Here is a 22,583-nt window from a genome sequence, read left to right as displayed (position 1 = left end):
GTAAAATAACAGCAAACATTATTAATGTTTATACCATGAGAAAGAACAAGATCGAGCGTATGTCCAGATCACAGACATGCTGAGTAAAATTAAAAGATTCAGTGATATTTACAAATTCAGAAGCATTGATCAATCACATGATTAAGTGGGCTACATAGGTAAATAGTTTATTTTTTGTCTGTTTTAACTATGTTTATTGTTGATATACGATTTACCGGTTAATCTGCTTTATGCTTCTTGACGCAATATCTGGCAGAAAAATCCCAATTGGATTTTTTCCCCACAACATTCTGCCCTAAAAAAACTAATTAAGTTCTAAAATAACACAAGCAAAACATACAAATGCAAAACCGGATAGTCGAATGAGTAAAGTCATAGTACCAGAAATCTGAAAGACGTAGCAAAACAAAAAAAAAATTACAGACAGAGGAAACTCTCCAGAGGAAACAAAATTAAACTTTTAGCTGAAATCCATGATTAGATGCTCTGATGGAACTCAGGATTGATCAGGAGGATGGCTGCTTTACTTAAACAGTTTCACTATGAACCTGGACTGTGTGTGAGACCTTTTGGATGTGTAGAAAAAAAACTATAATTAACATTAGATCATTGCAGATCTTGTTGGTGTGTTGGGAGATTTACATAATCAATGAAGTTATGATACTGTGCCTCATGTGTTATTACACACAGTGTCTCTTAATGGGGAGACGCGTCACTCTATTTCACCTATTTGCTATTAATCACAATGCTAATTTTTATGACCACGCTGAAATACATTTCTGGGTTTGAGGCAGGAGGAGAAGAGCTCTAAGAGAACTGGGATGCACCTAGCATCACAATCATTTGTCCTATTCATTGGTTTGTCGAATGTCAAGAATGGCAAGTGCTTCCTACAAATTATATTCTCATACAGTAATAGTGATTAAATTTTAAAATAACTACCAAGTATTCTCAAAGTCAAGTATTAATTAAGGTGTTGGGCCACACATACATTAGTTTGGACAACCCTACCGGAATACAGTGAAATCACACATTTCCATCATTTAATAGTTAAATATTTATTGTATCTGTAAACGTGTTAAACCAAAGTCCTAGTCAAATGGTACTGTCAGTGTTTGATCAGTGCAGTCATCTTTTAGTGATGCAAGGTGAGTCCTTAGGTGACCATTGGGACCTATTCAACTTAAGAGTGTTATACATGTGAATGGGAGTAGACTCCATAATGCAATGTGATTGGATTAACAATTTGTTTTTAAGGGGGTTTATCTCCATACAAAGGAGTTCACACTGTCCCACATCTCGAACAGACTGACAAGAGTGAAAAGCTCTTGCTACAACATTTGTTCAAAACAGGAATCAGGGTAAGCATTCATTTTGCATTTCTCTTACTGGATTCATACCATTAATGCATCTTGTATATTACAAATTCTTTGTAAAAATACATACAGATGAGACTATGGGGAGCAAGGGAATAACAACGGGCATTTTGGAGGAAATAAGCAATACATTCTTTTTGTAAATAACAGGTGTCTACTGTAAATTAAGTTTTGGGTAAAGAGTGTTATAAACACATGTATTACTCATTAGGTTCTACAGATTACCTAACTGCCATTAGCAATGCAAAGTAGTACTGTAGTCAATCCAACATAACATAACCTGGTTGGTTGGCTAACAAACCTCTACAGAGGGCTAGTGTTTACCCATTAAGTCCACCATGAATACATTACTGTACTCCATAAGTCCCTCATTAAGAGTTGAGCTCCTTCACCTTACCCTATCGCACCATAATAACCATGTTAGTTTCTGTTTGGGCACTTGGGCACAGTGAGTGAATATATACGTAAGTACGGAGCATTTATTCCGTACTTTACATTTATTTACAACAGTAACAGTATAAGTATTTTATTGGTACCTGATTCATACAACAAAATTACACTGTTAATTGCAGACTACATTTTAAAAACTTTCTTTGCTTTAAGCAAAGAAAGTGTAGGCATAATTGTTATGAACAGCTCACAAATGCTCAGAGCAGGAATAGCCAATAACAGACAAGGCTTAAATCAACCTCTTCCCCATTGTTCATTATTTTAAAATATCTCCTAGTTGTTTGCAGCTGTTCTTCATTGAAGATCATAACACTAAAGTTCTTTCATCTCATCCATCTAATTGTTGTTCTTCTTGAAGGTCTTCAGTCAAACTGTCTAAATGTACTTAGAATTAATGCTGCAAGTGGAATTTCCATTAACAATTGTCTCTCATGTCTGTGTCAACCAGAATGATGGAACACAGCACCGGGTTTCTTTTGCTGCTCCTCTTGGGGACGTGCTCAGCTTACACTCCTCGTAAGTAAAATGTGGAAATGTCGTATTTATGTGCTATAAAACATCACAAGAGGTAGCATAAATTTCTCAAAACGTGTGGAGTATGTAGGTCTGTTCTGTCACAACTTTTAGTGGGAAAAAATATCGGATCATTTTCACAATAATATTATTTACAATTCCATGGGCTACTTAAAATAATAGTAATAATAATTTGTGCATAAATTAGCTTACTTTTTAGAATTCCTTAGCGCATCAGACGTGTAAAAATGAAAAGTGGAATGCAAATGAAGAGGGATAGGTTAAGACACATGCCATTGGGAGGTGAAAGACCTGGGTTCAATTCCCACTGTAATACGTCCACCACTGTGTCCCTGAGCAAGGTCTGGTTTGCACTAAATAATTTTAGCATTTCAAAAATCAAAACCATTCATAGTTTGCTGACACCCTAAAAACCATTAAATGCACTCTGGAGGATGTTTTGGAAAAGCTCAGTTTCAGGGGGAGATGCCACACACAATATGTGTTCAAGATATTTAGTCATAGTACCAGTCAAATAACAAGAACTTCTTCCTGAGAGTTAGATGAGAGATTGATACCACTCTCATGCACAGAAGTTTAAAAGGGAACCTCACATATCTGAAGTGTCAGCGTTGATTGGGGTTGAAAGTTTAAAGAAATAAGAAAATTTAATAATGTCTGTGAAGGTTCTCAGTCATCCAGCTAATCAAGGGCAGCTGGACTTGGTAAACTCAACAATCATCATCTCTGTTGAGGCTAGCATCTCAAGGCGACATTAGCATGCATTAGCAAACATTAGGTTTTGGAAAACAAATTGTGTATTTCTCTCACAGAAAATGTGGCATTGCGGGCAAAGCAACTCAGTCACAACGCCTCGAAGGAGCTTTGGCGGGTGCCTACAATGCTATTGATGGAAACCGGGATTCTAACTACCCAGCTGGATCATGCACCCACACAGTTGAACAGACCAACCCCTGGTGGAGAGTGGACCTGCTGGAGTCCTACATCATCACCTCTGTCATCATCACCAACAGAGGAGACTGCTGTCCTGAAAGGCTCAACGGGGCAGAGATTCACATCGGCAACTCTCTCCAAGACAATGGTGCTGTGAACCCAAAGTGTTCTAGAAAACAGTTATAGCTAGAGCTACAATTTAGGAGCTTTATTTCTTCCAGGGGAATTTAACTATGTTCAGTATTCATCAGCACATTTCCCCTCTGGACGAGTGGGAACAGCTTAAGGCTATAGCAACAGAGGCATTACTCATTCAAATACTGCTTAAGTTTTCAAAGTAAGTTTATTAAAGAATCAAACCTTGAACCTCAGTCCAATCACAACAGACCTGTTACTTTAAACATAACACTACTGTCTGCATCCCTGGGAAACCCCCTATTAAAGGCTAAACATGAACTGCTTCCTTTCTTTTTCTGTCTCTTTTAGGGTTGGTGTAATTTCTCAAATCCCTGCAGGGAACTCATTCACTGTAACTTTCACTGATCGTGTGGAGGGACGCCACGTTACAGTGCTTCTACCTGGTTCAGCCAGGGTTCTTACACTGTGTGAAGTGGAGGTTTATGGGTACCGTGCGCCAACTTGTGAGAATTTGAGCTACACACCATTGTGTCGATAAAATAAATAGACTGTATTTCTGTTATTCATAACTTATGAGTTGCTATAGAACAAATATAGTGTGAGGAGATCTCGTGACACCAGTGATATTTCTCATAGTGGCCTCATGATATCAGAGCTCATTCAATTGAAACTTTTGACATGCTGTCACATCACACATCAATTTTCTCAAGCACTGAAAAACCAATGTATAAGCGATATTGTCTCCACCCAGCTAATGCAACACCAGCGTACGCCGTGATAGTAATCAAGTGGACCCTCTCTCGCACTGTGAGTTGCAGACAGTTAGTGACAGAGTGGTACCGCAACTGGTATAATTTTGCAATATAGACATCTAAAACTGAGGGACAAACTTGCTTGACTCTGTGCTGCACTTTATTGGATGTGCCTAAGTAAACAATTGTTTAGATTTGTGAAGAGATTTCTCCCTGATCTGTGTTTTCAATTAGTTTTGGCCTCCACTTACTTGTCTGATCCTAAAATACCGTCCCAAATGGTTCAGTGTCTGTCAGATGGTTTGAAGAGGATACTACCACATCAGCAGAGCAATAATGATAATAATGATTATTAGCAAGCAACGACAAGGTAATTCAAAGTGCTTTGCAGTAAAAGCAGTATTTCTAGAAAGTCGGGGGCTTAACAGAGACAGACTGACAATGGTAATCGCAAGATATCTAAGGCTATTTTGAGACAATCTCTAAAAACACTGGATCCTACCATTTCTTTTATTCATCTCAAAAGTGTCTTTACTTAAATCCTACAGGACTGGTAAAGCCCACATTTTTTAAATTTGTAAACCACAAGCTATAACACATTTAAGTAAATGTACAATTTATCCTGACCCTATATTGTAATTAAAACAAAAGGTATCGTGCTGATTTTATATTGTTTTGCAGGAGAGAACCTGGCACTCCAAGGAAAAGCCTCACAATCGTCACTGTATTCATATGGCATTGCATATAATGCCATTGATGGGAATAATGGCAACGCTTTGGAACTGGGTTCTTGCACTCACACAAACAACAACATGAACCCCTAGTGGTGACTGGATCTGCGCAAAACCCATAAAGTGTTTTCTGTTAAGATAACCAACCTCAGAGATCCTACTTACTCAGGGCGACTGAATGGAGCGGAGATCCACATTGGAGATTCTCAATAATCCACGGTAGTTTATAGACTTATTTACTAAGTCACTTAATTTGAATGCATCACATTTGTGCTAACAGAGGAAGGATATTTTGTTCTTTCTCAAAAATATTCCCTGGTGCTAAATAACACCATCTTCCATCATCAGTAGAGCAGATTGTACGATACAGCCAAACCTTACTGATATTGATATTTGAGAGTTTTTTTTCCTTATTTCAATCCAAGTTAGGCATTTCCGTAATGCAATTTTTCTTGTTCCTTATCGGCCGACGTATGCCCCAGTACAGATATATCGTCAAGAGAGCTAATACCGGCATTTTATCTAGCTGTGTTGTATGAAACTGAAAGTAAATGTGGTAACATTCCCTTTTTTCCATTATCAAGCCCTAATAAAAAAAAAAACTCCGGCCAGCAACAGTCTAACAAAATGATGAAATGAACGGTCTATTTTTTCAGTCAATCCCTGCTGAGCTAAATAAGTGATTTCTGTTTCTTCTACCAGGTGTGCTGTGATTACAAGCATCCCGGCAGGTGCTACTGTTGAATTCAAGTGTAACAGGAATATTGGGATGGATGGACGCTATGTTAACATCTATATCCCTGGAAGAAAGGAGTACCTGAGCCTGTGCGAGGTGGAGGTGTATGGCTCCAGACTGGACTAGCTTAAAATTCACTTTTACACAAATTCACTTGTATTTAACCATTACTGTAATTTGTAGTCAAACTAATCTGAATAGAAGATTAAGCTACAGTTTATTGCATTAAAATGTAAAAACTGTGTGCAAATGGGCCAAAGTGTGTCTTAGCCATGGGCAATTTTCCTGAAAAAAATAAATATGTTTGTGTGCATTCAAAAATATTTGTGTGGAGAGTCATTTACATATTCACTCACCGGCCACTTTGTTCAATTGCTTGTTAACACAGTTGAGTATTTCAGAAACTGCTGATATTCTGGGATTTTCACAACATGTCGAACCTTAAAGAGGTGGTATTATGCTTTTTAGTTTTTCCCCCTCTCCTTTATTGAGTTATGTCTCTTTTTTGGTGCATGTAACAGGTTTGCAAAGTGAAAAAGCCCAAAGTCCAGCCCAAAGGGAGTTCCCATCTCCCACAGAAAACACTGCTCTAAACTGCCTGAAAACACCTCATTTGTAGTCCAGCCTTTACTTCCACTTTCTTGGGATGTCACAAGAAAATACATGTCATAATGCTCACCGAACAACTAGTCTGACACGCCCTCAAGAACACAGGTAGGAAAACACTGAGCTGTAGCACCTTCCAAAAACTAGCTACCCTCCAGGCAGTCAGTGGACATAAAGTTACTGTAGTTAAAACTTTATGGATGAAAGATACTTTTCTTACAGAGTTTCAACTCACCACTCTGGAACTCTCCAGTCCATGTTGCTAAGCTGGTCGGCAACATGTAGCCTCCAGCTGAATCGAAGCAGTTTACCATCTTTTCGCTGACCCGCCCTTCTCTGCTTCTGATTGGCTAGTACTCCTTAACTAGGAACTGCGCATGTGCAACTCCCAACAAAGATCATTGAGAGACAAGATGGATCACTCCATAGCTAAAACGAAGCCTTCAACACAGGGTGAAAAGAGGAGCTGCAGCAATGCGCAGTATGACAAAAAATATGGTGTGTTTTTGAATATTAAACCATGTAAACCTGTTCTGGTACTACCTCTAAATAGGATTTTGAACCTGAAAAGTAGCGTAATAACACCTCTTTAAAGCAGATGGGCTACAGCAGTAGAAGACCACATCAGGTGCCACTCCTGTCAGCTAAAAACAGAAAACAGAGGAAAGAACATAAAAGCATGGCTCCATCCTGCCTTGTATCAACGGTTCAGACTGGTAGTGTTGGTGTAATGGTGTGGGGGATATTTTCGTACACTTTGGGCCCCATAGTACCAACTGAGCATTGTTTAAAAATGATAGCCTATACCTGAGTATTGTTGCTGACCATATCAATCCCTTTAGGACAACAGTGTATCTTGAATAGGATAATGAGGAGTTCACCGTACTCCAATGGCCTCTAAACTCACCAGATCTCAATCCAGTAGAGCAACTTTGGGATGTGGTGGAATGGGAGATTCACATCATGAATGTGCATTCAACACATCTGCAGCAACATGCAATATGGACCAAAGTCTCTGAGAAGAGTTTTGTCGTGTAAAAAATTCAAGACTTGGGCACACATTCTATTACCAGAACAGCGACCCTGACAGCTGCTGATCTGGATCTGGGAATGTCCCAAATGTCTCTTTTTCTTTTCTCATCATTTTCCAACCTTTCAGCATTTGGTGGATTTTTAATCACTTTTATTTCACTATGACTGGTCTCTCTCTTTTTGTCATTGCTTTCCAACCTTTCGGTGGATTTTAATTTAAGTATGATTGTTCCTGGCTGCACTGCTCCCACTCTGTGTTCTTGGCATGCCCTCTGCTGATCATACTATTTCAACACACACACACACACACACACTCTTCTGCTGAGCCTAGGCAGTTATATACAGAAAGGATCACACACACAGAGCTATAGAATTCTAACAGTGTCATTCTAACTTTACACTATAATTACGATAAAAATAATTTAAATGACGACAATGTAGACCACCATCGCTCTGATAATTAATAATAACAATTTAGACTATAATGCTCTAAAATTATACACAACAGTTTCCAACACCTTGTTGAAAGTATGCCACAAAGAATTAAGGCAGTTCTGAAGGTAAAAGGCAGTCCAACTTGGTACTAGCAAGGTGTACCTAATAAAGTAGCCAGTGACAGTAAATCCCAACATACATTTGTGAATCCTTCTGTGGGAATTCAGTAATATCGAGAGAAATCTGTAAAAAAGAGGTTGCGAGTATGCCTCTGGAGCAAACAGGCATTAAGTGTCTTGCTCATGGACACGTTGGTGGATGTGTCACAGTGGGAATCGTACCCAGGTCTCTTACACCACAGGCGTGTGTCTTATCCACGGCGCCCACCAACCCAAGAGAAAACTGCAACCCTGACGTGGGTTAACAATGAAAGGACATTTTCATTCCTGAAAATCTATGTTCCGAACATATCGTAAAATTCACCAGTCAGCCAAATAATGCAACAACATTGAAACTTTATTTCTGGAGATCTATGAATCAAATGTTTTACCAGCACATATTTTGGCTTAGTTTGGGCTTGACAGTTTTTACCTCAGATCATTTATCATCAATGATGAACCTGAAAAGAAAATTATTATTATTGATAAAACTGTGTCTGATAGATGAGTATAAACGGTTGATGGATGGGTGGTTTAAATATCATAAAAGTCCATTATGAAATTAAGACTGTAATGTCTAAGCATACTGTACAGGCCTGCCAGAAAAGAGTGCTGTGACTCATTCCCAAAGAGTTTTTATGACGTTTCTCTGTTCCTCCACCATCTGCCTGCTGAGCATTGTCGCCATGACGACCCTACTGTAGAGACAGAGAGAAAATGCATCTGGGTTGCTCACATGTGCCACCTGGTGGTCATTGGTGCACACTACAGCTACTCCTAGCTCTTTTGTTTCACTCCGCTTCATGGTCGCATTATCGTGGCAATCACGTTAATTGAAATGAGAATCAAAGAATTATTTTCTAGTACCACTCACATCAAGTAAACTGCTACAAGTGGTTTGGACTGGCTGTTACACAACTGACAAACAGGGTTCTCAATCACTAAAAATACATTTTTCATGTGCTGTACCCGAATACGCAGCTTTAATAACAAGACTTTGGCAATAAACAATCATTCAAGACACAAAGGAACCCTTTAAAGGCCGTACACTGGTATTTTACAAAATAATTGTTTGGGTATTTACAAAACATTTGTTCCAGGGCAGAGTTAAGAGATTTTGCCATATAAACCTTCAGTTTATAACTTAATCAAGAACAAAAGCTCTTCTACCATGTGGAATTTTGTTCAAAATCTTGAGTGAATTTCATCTAGACACCAAAGCTGAATGATATGTATTAAAAAGATTTTTTAAAAGCTTCCAAACACATCCCCTGTGATTCTAAAGACTCTTAAAACACTGTTCTTAACACCTCGACGTTTGCATAAAATATTCACACAAATAAATTATAAAAATAGTGTACTACTGAAAAATCTTTCAGCTCAACACTGTGCATAACAATAAAAGTCTGCTTTTGTCAAGTTTGCAAAGGGTATTGCTTCACAGTATGAGGACATCATCGATTGGTCCCGCCACACAAAATTTACTTCTTTAGCGTTAAGTCAAAGAATATGAATTATATACAATAAAAAACAATACTGATGTAAGAACAGCATCTCTTTGAGAACAATGTTTCTTAAAATAAGCATTTATGTCACAGAACCAATGCAAATAACTAAATGAAAGCTACAACACCTTTTGGCTTTCACTTGGGCAGAAACTGCTGCGTAATAGGAACGTCGCTGGATGACAAAGACGCAGCAATAAGGATGATTGGCAAAATGAGTTTCTTTAAGTCACAAATACTGACAACTGTGGGTGCACCAAGTCTCCTATGACAAAGTGTTTTGGCATGTCAAGCCTATTATTAGTCCACTGCTCAGTGAAACAGAGCCCCACAAAAAAGTGGAACTGTGGGGGGTTTGAGGAAGTAAAAAGTAAAAAAGCAGCAATGGCAGTGACCGACCAAAACATATTAAAAAAAGAAGTGGTGGAAAAACCAGCAGGTTTGGTGGTAAACCAGTCTGTCCCACGATGTTATCTGAGATCTTTGGTAGCTTTGGGAACTTTGAGGACTTTGTAAATGTCATTGGAAAAGACTGTGGTGAAGTGGGGCCGTGAGTTCTTGGACATGTGGGTGCAGAGGGGAATTTTACCAACATTTTCTGAATCCTCAACATCCCAGATCTCTGGCATGCTGCACCCGGGCCTGGGCGAGGAGGGAGGGAAGAAAATAAAGATGAAGAGAGTGAGTGAGAGGGAGAGAAAACAGGGTTGTGGCAATCTTGAAGATTTTCATATAAAGAAATGTCTGTTAAGTCACTATAAATTACCAAATTATTTAACACAGTGGTGTCAGAACCTGTGGCTCAGTGATGAGAATTATGACATGCCTCGCATTTGCATTATTACCAACTGGGTGTCTGTGAAGACACTCCTGGAATAAACCGAACATTTCTAACTAAAGCAGTTTCACATAAAGTGCATTTAACTGGCGAAACATGAGTAGACTTTTACCATGTGTGTTTGTCAGTAAGATCACCACCGATCACTAGTCTACAAAACATTTTTTGCGGGGGAAATATTGCGGGGAGTAATGAACAGTCAGGAGCGGCCACAGTGAACTGTTAGATAAAGAGCTGCAGGTGACAGACTGCACACCTCCAACTTCTCAGCGAGGTTTACCAACAGCTTCTCACAGAATCACGCTGTGTGCTGCATAAATCACAACACAGTTGCTCACAGATTGATGGAAAAAGGCCAATTACTGCCTGACTTCTTCATTAAAATGACAATAGTTAGTTTAGTTCCCTGGAACTTTGTGATCTGTAGTATTAAACTGCATTTGATGTTACAATCAGTAACCACAGGTGTTGCCAAATCAACCAGGACTGAAATTGTAAGGATTGCTACTTCAAGAAATCACTCATGGTGCTGAGGGTACCTGGTTCGCCTAGTGCACCAGGAATCCTCCAGGACGAAGAAGTCCACTCCCAGCTTCATCAGGTTCCTCTTAACGGTTTCTCCAGACATGCGGCTGTACATGGAGTAAACCAGCTTGGTTCTCTCCCTGCGAGCAACGCAATACAACAACCCATAAGGTGGGGAACAACTTCAGAGACATTTTATGCACTAGTAGAGCAGTCAAATAATAAAATAATACTGTATTTGATGAAAAAAAGAAAGACACGTTTATCACCTTTACTACAGATGTCATAAATCGTCCACAAAGTTATGGGAAAGAGAACTGAATCAACCACAAGGCCAACTGGATTTAACAAATTAAAGCAAATAAGTGCTTGAAAGCAGAACTTTGAACCTGCAAATATTTGGATGACATCCTCTCTTACCAGTCCCGAAAATCCTCACAGGAGTATGTTTAATGTCATTTTAAATTATTTATGCATTTTCATTTCAAGAAGAATTTTTTTGTTTTGATGTTTGGATTTTAACCTTACTGTCTTATTATGTGAAGAATTGTAACATGCTTGTGATAAACAAAATAATTGTTCAAAAATGTGCCCTGTGATCTGGGTAGCAATGTGCGTTCATGGCATACTTTGCCATACTTCTTGCCTTGCTTTCGACGACATCTGGCTCACTCTAACACAGTGGTAAACACTTTGACTGTGCTGGTCGCCTGCTCCAAACGCCATGACTGCTTGTATCAATTTATTTTGAGAAATTCTGAATATATATTTTAGAAAACAGAATGGGGAAAATAGTCTGGAAACACGTATTTTTCCATACGTCCGTTTCTGTTTTCCACACCTATCCAGACCTGGAATTTAATAAAATCAAATACTTTTCCATACTGCGAAGGAACCCTGTGAGAAATGCACACCCCTATTACACTGTACATGCTGTGCATTGACCAGGATACAGCACTCTGAACAGGACTGCAAACAGCCTCTAGCCAAATATGAATGTTTTGGTGAACAAATTCTTTCTCTGTGTCTCTGATCTGAGCATGAGAGCAATCATGCCGCTGTAAGGTCCACTGACCTCAGACCAGCATCTTCATAGTGGGGGTGGTTGACGATGGGCCGACCTGTGGAAAGTTTCACGCTGGCCATGGTGGGCATGGCCCCAGCAAACACAGCATCTGCATCAACCACACATGAAACGAAAAACAAATAAGACAATAAAAGAGAGGATGGAAAGGGCCCGTTGTTGAGTGCCTATGTTACACTAACAGTATAGAATATACCACGGAACAGCACAACAGTGGTCTTAATTTCCATCAGTTAGTTTTGTAGTTTGTAAAAAGTTAGCAGTGAAATGTATAATCATATTGGATGAAGCAGTTTGAGGTGCTGTTGAATTGTACTGCATTATTCTGACAGGTGGGGGGTACAAAATAATAGAAACACCTGTCAGTACAATGCAACGTAAACTACATACAACTGAATCAACAGTTCTCAAAATCAGTTTCAACAAATACTGCACATTATAACCTGTGAAGAGGTAGGACTTGTTGCAGGACTGTTGTATTAGACTGCATTAGTTATAGGTGCACCTATTAAACATGTGTATATTCAATAATATTGAGAACAAAACAACTGTTATCATTTCAAACAAATCAAACAGACCTCTTTGACCCTTGAAATCTCCAAGACCATGCTCACTGGGTAAAAAACAACCAAAATGTCACCCGCTTGTCGCACACGGACATTTACCTCCTTGACCTTGGAAAGAAATAATACTTTTGTTCACCCTTTTATAACTATGAAAGCAATTCAGATTTTGAGTGGACCTGTCAGAGCAGATTTTGAGGAGCACACGCTTGGAAGAACTATACTGGCATTTAAAGTGGAACCAGAAGCTCTCTTGGCACTGTGCATTGTTGTAGTTTATCCTGAACTTAAATAACTTATATTGATCAGAAAATCATTTTCAATGTGGCATTGAAAGCAGGCAACTACACTCACCAGGAGGGGTGTTGTCCTGGATCCAGTCCAGCAGCTCCTCCTGCGGTAGGTTGCTGAACTCTCCAATGATGGCCCACTGGGCCTGCAGGTTGGCCACTCCCTGTACGGCCATGATTGCCATGAGCGCAAACACGGCAGTCTGGTGTTTAAACTTCTCCCCAATCCAGCCAAACAACTGACAAAACAACCAGGGAGAGAGCGAGAGCATGACTGAAGGACAGAATGAGTGCTCAGATATTCTCCTTAGTAATGCACAATATAGATAGATGGTTCTCACACCTTCTTAAACATTAAATTAAAATACATTTCAAGGACTTTATGGGCCCTAAATGTATACAAATCAAGCACTTTCAATGACCCTTAGATGCACCAATTGCAGTTTCCTTGGCCAAATATACCTGGGTGCAGCACAAGTAAAGTCTATGTTGGCTTGTTTTGAGCTTATAGGTTTTACAATTTGCAAGCTTCGGCTCTTCTTCATTCACTGTGAAGAACTTTTTTTTCTCTAAAAAAAATAAAAAATTAATCACACTTGCGGTGAGAAGCAAACCTGTTTGGAGCAGATGAGCGAGGCCATGATGCACATGTGGGGCGTCAGGAAGAGCTTCAGGCGCATGATGAGGATGGCAAGGACAGCAAACGCCACCAGCTGCAGACTGTGGTACACCAGCTGCAGAGTGACAAGTTCACACACAGTCTAATCAAAACTAACAAGAAAGTGCAGAGAAAGAGTGCTGTTTTTAATTCCCCACATTGACACTTTTGTCAGTGTCAGGTACAAATCACAGGTGAATTACTATTACAATCCTATCACAACCAGTCATTTATCAAGCAAAAATAACAAATAAAAGTGATATTTACATACAGTGTTTCTTGTGTTAAATGAATTTACTGCCACATAAAACATTTGGCATTTAAAATATTTAAAGTTTTCCATTGTTTATACCCATGTTTACTAGCTTGCAGTCCTCTTCCATACCTTTAATGGTGCACTGCTACGTTTGTTGGTGCCTCCACCAGCTGTCAGTTAGTGGTATAGCACAAAACCTTTGGCAGAACCCACTCATAAAGGCTTCATAGCGCTACTGGTGGTCAAAAATTCCACAGGGTAACTTTAATATTTGCAGATTTGTATTTTTATGTCTGGTAATAGTACTAATTATACACATTACAAAGTTAAAGTTACTGAGAAAATGAATCTGAGAAAGCTAATTATGCATGATTGCATAACAATAAGATATGTGGGAAGGAGTAGGCGAAGAAGAACATAGAGGAAGATTTTTCAAAGATGATTTTGAAGGTAAATAACACCTTGTGCTTCCTGCTGCTACAATGAATATTTGTATTATCTCAAAGTACAATAATAGCTAATGAGAGACTGACTGTCATGGCTGTGTAATGCTGAGGAGGGCTCTTGATTGCAAGCAACAAAGATCAATTGAGGATTCGAATATTGTGTGATCTGGTATTTGATTGATGACACTTACCTAGACAACAACTGACATTTCAGTTTCCACGACAGTAACATTAGCTTTTTACTTAATTGAGGCACTACAAATTAAGTGAACTCACTTCTAAATTGTTCAAACTTGATTTCCCATGTAGCAGCTCTACTGTCAGTGAAACTATGAGGTCTTTAGAGGTAGCTCCACCTCCCTCCAAGTCACGCTGATCTGAAGCTATGTCTGCTGGACAGGCTGTATAATGCCACGTGCATGAAGCTTTGATCTTTTCTAACACAGCTTTCCCTTGGGACTCTGAGCCAGAAACATTAACACAATTATCTGGCAACTCTGGAAACTTCCACACACTGTCGCTGGTGGATGAATATCTGAACGGGAGTTATATTACAGAAAATGACATGAAGCATCTGGGGGAAAGCTGACAAAAGGCAGCACAGTGTGATTTCAGAGCAGAAGCAATTCGAGAAGGGCCGCCATCCCCCTTGTTAACCTGATCAAAAGATGCTCTGTGCTTTGTCTAGAAAGACTGAACATGTAGGAGTCTGTCCATTCTTGATTAAACACTGTGTTCTACTTTTCTCTTTTTAGAGCACGGCATGTGAAATTATTTCTCCACGACTCGTCTGTGTTCCTGTGTGTATCTCACTCACTGATTTGAGTAGCAATGCTTATCAGAACGCACAGATTTGATTGGCTGAGTAGCATCACATGCACTCCCAATGGACCACCCCCGTTAAATTTAACAAATCATCTACTGAGCAGAAGGGAAGCTGCCTTTCTTTTCTTAGTAATTAATGAGAAAAGGGATGAAAACCACTTAGGGACATAGTAACCGAGCAGACATTACTGCACTGGAGGAATCTAATCAAAAATAGAACGCTGCTATAAAAAACGTAAGAGTCGACACTGAGGTGTTATCAAGATGATACTTATTATATATTTAATTAACAGTAACAAAAAAGATGTTAAAATATTTTTATCTCACCTCTCCTTTTCCGACTATTTCAGACCTGCAACACAAAACAGACACTATATATAAACTCAGCTTTCCACTTGGGACAAAATAAAGTGCAAATGCTGAAATATGAAAAAATATTTATTTTTAATCTGATTCTGATCTGAAGATACTGTTTATTCAAAGCTTTCATAACATATTATTACAAAATAATTATATCATCCCATTTGTAAAACTGTAACTGATAGAGTGAACAAATAAGCAATAAGGCCAGTAAGGAGGCCTCGGGACGCTCACCCTGCAGCTTCATCTGCATCGTCTGTCTTCCCTCCGTCCCTCAGGAACCGGACTATATCCTGAACAGTCTGAAAAGGACAACTGGTTAGAACAAAATGCTAAAAATATTCTTTTAAATGTCATGTTTCCAACAAATACTGCACTGTATGAGAAGATCTTCCTAACAGCATGCTCATGTACTGCATACCACGCTTTGTCAAAGAAACTCATGTATTCTTAGCTTAGAGTGGGGATAATGAGATTAGACTCTATAAAGAGCAGCTCCTTAAACGTTTATTTTCTCTGATGTCTCAAATATTTCATGTTTCTGGAATCAAAAATAAAATGCCTGTTCTTCCTTTCTCAAAGCTTGAGAATACACATGTAAATGTAAACAAAAACAATGTTCCTTTATATCAATGGACCACCAACTGGTGAGGATGCTTACGGCCTGCCTGTTAGCTTTCGCCTGTCTTTTAGCAAAATGTCATGCATGTAGCATTGTTTCAAAAAATACTATATATTTTGAGTGTTAAACCTGTCCCCTTTGTCAGCGTAAATAATAACCTCTGCAGTCATCTCTAAAGGTGCGTTAACACCAAAAGTGAATCCAGCGTTTTGGGCGGCTTGGTTACATACAAAGTCAATGCAAAGACGCAAATTCCTGTGAATTCCGCCTCCGGGCAGCACAAATGAGGCGTTTGTTGCTAAATTCGCTGGTTTGTGCGAGTTCAAATTTTTCAACTTGGGCGAGAAATTCGCTTGACGTGATGTTGCGAAAGCCTATCAGTGGTGAGATAGTCCAAACGTCACCGGCGGCTTTGGAGCGTTGTTTGGAGAGGACCAGGCGAGTGGTGTAATGACTAGCTGCTAAAGAACGGGGAAGTGGACGGGGAGCAGTGCTGCAGCTTTCGGACAAATAAACACCCGTAGTCGGTCTGGATTCTGCTCTGACAACTACGCGTTTACCCGCGAGAGGAGCTCAGAGTTAACTGGTTTTATTAAATTAGCTTTTTACTTTAGTTTTTGGAATTACAACTTGATTTATCTTCACTCGCGCTTCTCAGCAGCTAGTTTCCGTGCACATCCGGTTCCACTGCTGTTGTCAGCGTCAGATGGCACCAGAGTTCTGCTGGACTACTAAGTCATTTTTATATAAAAAAACGGACAAAGCTGGACATTACTTGGAGAAAAGAAAGCGAGGAAGTTGAACTACCTGGTGAGTTCAGAAAATGTCTGTCTGTAACTTTATTCCAGCTATTGTTGTACTTTACTGTGAACAGGTTAGCATAGCATAGCCCTGATCAATTCAGAAAACAAACATTTTAAAAGTTGTAGTCCTGCTGTCTTGCTGACAGACCTGACAAAGAATGAATTCATGTCTAACAAAACGGAAAAACAAAATTTTAGTTATTTTGCAATTAAATCACAGCAAAGCGTTTACTTTGGGTTCATATAGCTGTAGTGTCCACGGACTGTGTTTATTCGCTTAAAAACGCACATGTGTGAACACTCAAAATGTCCAGCGGTCAAACTCGCGCGAGTACAGCGAGGCGAATATTAAATTCGCTTTCGGCGTGAACGCAGCTTAAGATTTACAGGCAGACTTTGTGTAGTTACCATGCTTTTTTTCGGTCAGACTTGCTCTACTGCTTTGAAAGCAAACCAAAGTATTTTTCCATTTCTGAGGTCTATGGTCCAAAACCTAAAAGAAGACTTACCCTCCAAGCAATGAGAACAACCACCAGGATGTTGATGGGCAGCAGCAACGTTCTGAGGTAACGTAGAGGGGTCTGAGGGAGAAAGACAGACACAGACTAGTGAGGTAACTTAAGAAATGAGAGAGACAGAGCCATCTAATAATGTACACTCAGCTCTAACTTGTGTGCATATTCACAACAAGCGCACACAAAAGTGAAACCAGGTCACCGGCTAGCACAGAACTCTACTTGAAATGAGATGCCATGTTCAGGTTTCTATTTCCTGTTCAAAATTCAGAGCACAGACTTGGTTCCTATTACATTTAGACCTGGTGCTAGAAAATACCAGACACTTACAAACAACCACACTTATTACAAATCTGCAGACATTTTTTAAACTTTGATATCTTCAGGAGACTGAGGGACATTTTGAAAACCACAAAAAAAACTCCTGAAACATGCATTTAACAGTTTGATGATGATAAATGATAAACGATGATAAATGGCAACTCTGATCGAGGGGCCGGATTTAGGTCAAAACAGACATTACCTCTAACTCAAGGAAGTCGAATTCAGCAGCACAAGTGTACATCAGAGTGTGGAAGTCCTTGTAGTTCGTGAACTTAGACTTGATCAATCCACTGATGTGAGCCTGGAAAAGACAAAAAATATTACATATTACAGACATGTTTCCTATACATTTTATATTTAAACATTTGCTTTAATTTGTGGGTTTTAAATGCTGGAAAGAATTTGAAAATGTTAATTATTCTCTATGACCCTTTCTGATGGTGGAATTTAATAGCCAAGTTTTCACTTTTAGGTCGACTACATCATGACATTTTCAAATACATAAAATTTAATAATAAATGCCATAATAATAAATAGAGCAGCGTGTGCATTAGTATGTATTGTCAAATGGTCAAATATTGTCAAAAATGTAAATATATTTGACATAAACATCTACTTTCCATGTTTCTCTCTTTCTAAGAACATAGGAACAACTTTGTAGTCATTACTTTTATGTTCATTCAAAATATTATAATTATCACAAAATATAATTTAATGTAAAAATAATTCAAACTGAATATTCGCATTTTGTTCTGATAGACAAATTTCACAAAGTTAGTAGCTTACATCATCTGAGGCACAGAGGATTGTGGACAGCATAAATTTGAGCAGAACTGTGGAGCCAACCCAAGCAACAACCTGCATGACCTGAGGAGGAAGAAGAGATCCACACTGACACGTACACACATACGCACACAACTCACACAGGAACTTATAATCACAGCCTCAAGGCGCTGTGGGATTGGAAGCAGGCTAGGTAGGCTGCGATGTTGACTGGACACAGCTGCCAGACAATTCTTTTCAACCCTTGTCAATGCTGAATTTTAACATTTAATTTGAAACTACTTTTTAGCCACATTTATTTATTTTGCCATAAAAAAACAAAACAACAAATGTTGTAAATTATGTATATCCCACCAAACAAAAGAAGTAGTTCTACATACCCAGATGACAACGCCAGGTTTGAAGACTTGAGCAAACCGATTCCTCAATGCAATGATTCCCTGAAAAAAAAAAATAAAAACCCATAACCCATAATCCAAAATGACAAAACACACAGAGCTGGATACATTGATGAACTTATCTTGATTAACCAGATAAATCTCAGAACACTCAATGGTTGTATATACAATATATCAGACTCTAAAAAAAAGGTCCAACTGACCCAGATGGAGACGAGTGAGGAGGCGTAGAATGATGTGAGCAGCATGGAGTTGCCAAACATCAGGATAAAGCAGATGCCGAGAGTGATCTGCAGGATGAGAACAGGAAGGAGAGGAGGTTTTCATTCATCACAATCCTGGTGAATTCACACGGCTGTGGACTGTGGAGTGCAGCCCATCCAGCGTCAGTAACGGGTGTTTTCCAGCAGCTTAAAGTGCTTGATCTGTCGGTGTAATTACAAACAATGCCAAACATGCGAGCTTGGCAGTGAGCTCAAGAAGGCACAGCTAGCTTCTGTAGGTTTCCATTAAAACACTCGGCTCTTTATTGACTGCCACAAAGAATAACATCGCTGTCTCTATAGCAGGAGGGTGGTCTGGGATGGATCGTATTAAATAATCAATAACAAGTCTTTCTGTGTGACAATGTTGTTGAAGTCATTCCTGAAATATAAACAAATGCAGTAAACTTTTGATACACAGTCACTAGAAAAATATAATCCTATTCAATAAACTCTTGATGCTTCATCCCACAGTGAAAAGTGAAATAACGTATTCTGCATTAAGTACGCCGTAGGGCAGTGATTCCCAACTAAGGAAACTTATAACCCAGGGGGTACGTGGAGAGATTGTGAAGTTGTTAACTAATAAAAAAATAGATACATTTTGAATAGAAATAATTTTACTCAAAGTAACAAATAAATAGTTAAAATATCTAATGTACCGGATAAATCTGACTCTCTTAAAGTTACTTTTGTTCTTCATAATGACGGCAGACAGACAAACTGTTATCACAGAAAGAACAAAAACACCAAACAACCACATTATTTTCTCTGCTGCTTTAGATGTTTTGCGTCGAGTAGACAAATTCTTCAGTTTTTTACTTCTGACTATGAGTCTTCTGCAGTACTGTAATACTAAATGCTAAAAGTGTTTGTCCACAACTTTAAAGTCAAAACTACTAAAAGATAGTAGGGCCATCCCTTGAGAAACTCTGTGAATCAGCATGGCATAACATCACATTAAGGCTGGCCAACAACATTGTCTCTGACCCTAACAATGTCCTGAACAGTGATTACAAATTGGTACCATCAAACGGGAGATAGAGGATTCCACGATTTAATAAGGTTAGACTGAAGCACTCCTTTGTATCAGTCAATCCTAAAGTTAAATATCGAGCATAATCCCAGATCAAATGTACACTGAAGGGCCTTCAGTATTGTCTTGTGTGAATGTAATGTTAATTGTGTGCATCTTTGTCAATTGTCTAGGCTTTTGTCTTCATGTGATGTTGCAAAAGGAGGTGTTTTGACGCAGGGGCTATTTCACTCTCAGTCTAAGAAGAAAGTATCGGCATTACCATCATAAATGGTTAGCTAAAAGTGTTGAAATAGACTAGGTTAGTTAAACTGTCCTAGTTTAATGGTTTGAAAACATCCGAAGATATTCAGTTTAGTATCATAGAGGCCTACAAAAACAAGCAAATCTGCACATTTAAAAGGCTGCAACCAGTGGATTTTGTTTAGAAAAATAACTTCAGAAATCTACTATCAAAATTATCGCACATTCATTTTCTACTGATCATCAAATCAATGAAATCAACTAGCACAACAATTTTTCAAGCTAAAATACCAAATATTCTCTAATTTCAGCTTCAGAAATATGAGGTCTGCTTTTCTCTTTTATAACATTGTAAATACAAAATTATGGGGTTTTGGATTAATGTAGTTATTATCTTCTTCATCTAAGGTTGTGATGGGCACTTTAAGACTAAACACAAAATTAATTATAGAAAGACCTGACAGATGATTTGGATACCCTGATACTGCTCAGGCTCATTAACAACCCTGTAGGTTGTGAGGACACCCATGCCTGGTTGTGTGTCTCAATTTCTTTTTCTTTTAACACAAACACACACAAAGCCAAGTCGTCGTCTAAATTATGCAGAGCCATATGCCTTCCTCTGACAAAAATCTCCACCATCTCACCACAAAGGGCCTTCTCCTTATCTGTGGAGCACACAGGCTCTGGCTAACAGCCTGGCATGCTGAGGGGATTAGGGGGAAAGAATGTGGAGAGGGATGAACGGCCAGAATAACACACACACACCCAAACATCTTTACACATTCTACATTCTCACATCAACAGATATGCACATACATGTATTTGTCCTTGGCAGGGTGAACAAAGTTCCCCACATATCCTCCCACTTTCATGTTAAAAAGGAACTTGTCCACACACACTGGCATCGTTGATGCTAAAGAAAGTCGCCCCTGTCCCCACTGATGTTGTCCTCACAGCTCATGAAATTCTCCCGGCCGAGGAGCTGAGAGATAAGTAGAACCAAGGCAGAGTACATTACAGGACAGCAGCTGGAGAGACTTTCACTTATGCTGGGCACAGGACATGATCCACACACATGGTGAACGCTAATGTACATTTGGGATATATCAAACTACTGAGCAATGACTTAGTGAAACAACTAAGCCCTCCACTATCTGCTCTAATTAACTAACATTTTGTTGCTTTTCAAGTCCTGCTTTCCTCTTGTCCATCCTTTTTTGTCTCAACTGCACACCTTGGTAATTTGTATCTTTTCTAATTCTTTTGTCGTATCTTTGGAACTCAGTTGTTTTGGTTGTTTTAATTTCTTTCACTGTTGAAATAAGCTACAGAGGTGCCACTGCATGATGCACCAGTGACAAATACATATATAAAGTTGGTAAACAGAGACACCCTTTACACCTTGCGTTAAAATGCATCTAGTATCCAGATTGTATCTGTGTCTAATATTAAATGTGCAGCTAATTAATTAGTATGTCTCCATTCAGTTCACCAAAACATGAGCATGTTCAATGAATTAAGCTCTTTAACGCGGCATGGACACACTGCCTGGCCGATCAGATCACAATCCATCCTCAATGCGTCTACACCTGTACTTTCAATGAGGTCAAGTACTATCCGACTGCAATCCGATCACCCAAAACACATTTTAATGCCAGGTGTAAAGCGGGCCAGAAACACTCCTATCACTGTGATGGATTGATTGTTGGCAGCATTTTAGAAAGGTCATCTACCGTACCATGTGAGTGACCAGGATGGATTGCATTTTGGCGGCGCCAAGGTAACCCAGGATGTAAGAAGCAAACAGGGAAGCAACCTGGAAACAGAAATAATTAGACAATATTAACAATATACTCCGAAAACTCCAACACTTAATAAAGTGCAAACAACTGTATAACTTTAATGTCTTGAGTCGGGCACAGACTGGGTGCATGTGTGGGTGATACAGCTGGGGGCCCGTTTTTCATATCCACCGCTAACACGAAAGGTTCCTGCATATCTTCAATTTTTAAATTTTAAATGTATTACATTTACCCATGGCGTTATGACTATAGGTGAATGTTGGCATGTACATGTGCTCAGGACAGCATTCTTTTTAAATGTGTAAAATTTGGTACATTTCTGAGCATATACAGTCAAGTTACAACAACTTCCTGTGTCATGGCGAAGAGTTTAACCGCCACGACCCCACCACGCCGTTAACTGCATCAATGTGTTATGTGTTTGAAGCTGATGTGTCCAACCTGCTTGGAGTAGTACATTACAACATAAATAGTGTCATTTCCTGTTGCCAGCAGGTGGCGCGATGACTTTGAGTGAATATTGGCATATGGATGTGTTCTGGGCGGGACCAAGGGGGTAA

At 39.1% G+C, this 22,583-nt stretch overlaps 1 protein-coding gene and 1 pseudogene across 1 annotated transcript; one reads left to right on the top strand and one right to left on the bottom strand.

Annotated features, from left to right (window-relative positions):
* The first annotated feature begins 1,126 nt into the window (after positions 1 to 1,126).
* Positions 1,127 to 5,973, top strand: LOC119918889 (annotated as a pseudogene).
* A 3,548-nt stretch (positions 5,974 to 9,521) lies between these two features.
* Positions 9,522 to 22,048, bottom strand: LOC119918888 (probable C-mannosyltransferase DPY19L1). Its single transcript, XM_038739518.1, has 13 exons — positions 21,960 to 22,048; positions 18,880 to 18,966; positions 18,659 to 18,718; positions 18,282 to 18,362; positions 17,695 to 17,796; positions 17,166 to 17,237; positions 15,466 to 15,533; positions 15,199 to 15,223; positions 13,301 to 13,420; positions 12,751 to 12,925; positions 11,825 to 11,924; positions 10,764 to 10,889; positions 9,522 to 10,028 (listed from the first exon to the last, which is right to left on the bottom strand). Exons 1-13 carry the CDS (start codon positions 21,984 to 21,986, stop codon positions 9,857 to 9,859), a joined length of 1,215 nt encoding a protein of 404 aa, XP_038595446.1. The 5' UTR covers positions 21,987 to 22,048; the 3' UTR covers positions 9,522 to 9,856.
* Between the last annotated feature and the right edge of the window lie 535 nt (positions 22,049 to 22,583).

The sequence above is a fragment of the Micropterus salmoides genome, unplaced genomic scaffold (genome assembly GCF_014851395.1).
Source record: "Micropterus salmoides isolate LMB-PRFRI ecotype aquatic unplaced genomic scaffold, ASM1485139v1 Ms_hic_scaffold_246, whole genome shotgun sequence".
Lineage (NCBI taxonomy): Eukaryota > Metazoa > Chordata > Actinopteri > Centrarchiformes > Centrarchidae > Micropterus > Micropterus salmoides.
This window is presented reverse-complemented; position numbering and strand designations above follow the sequence as displayed.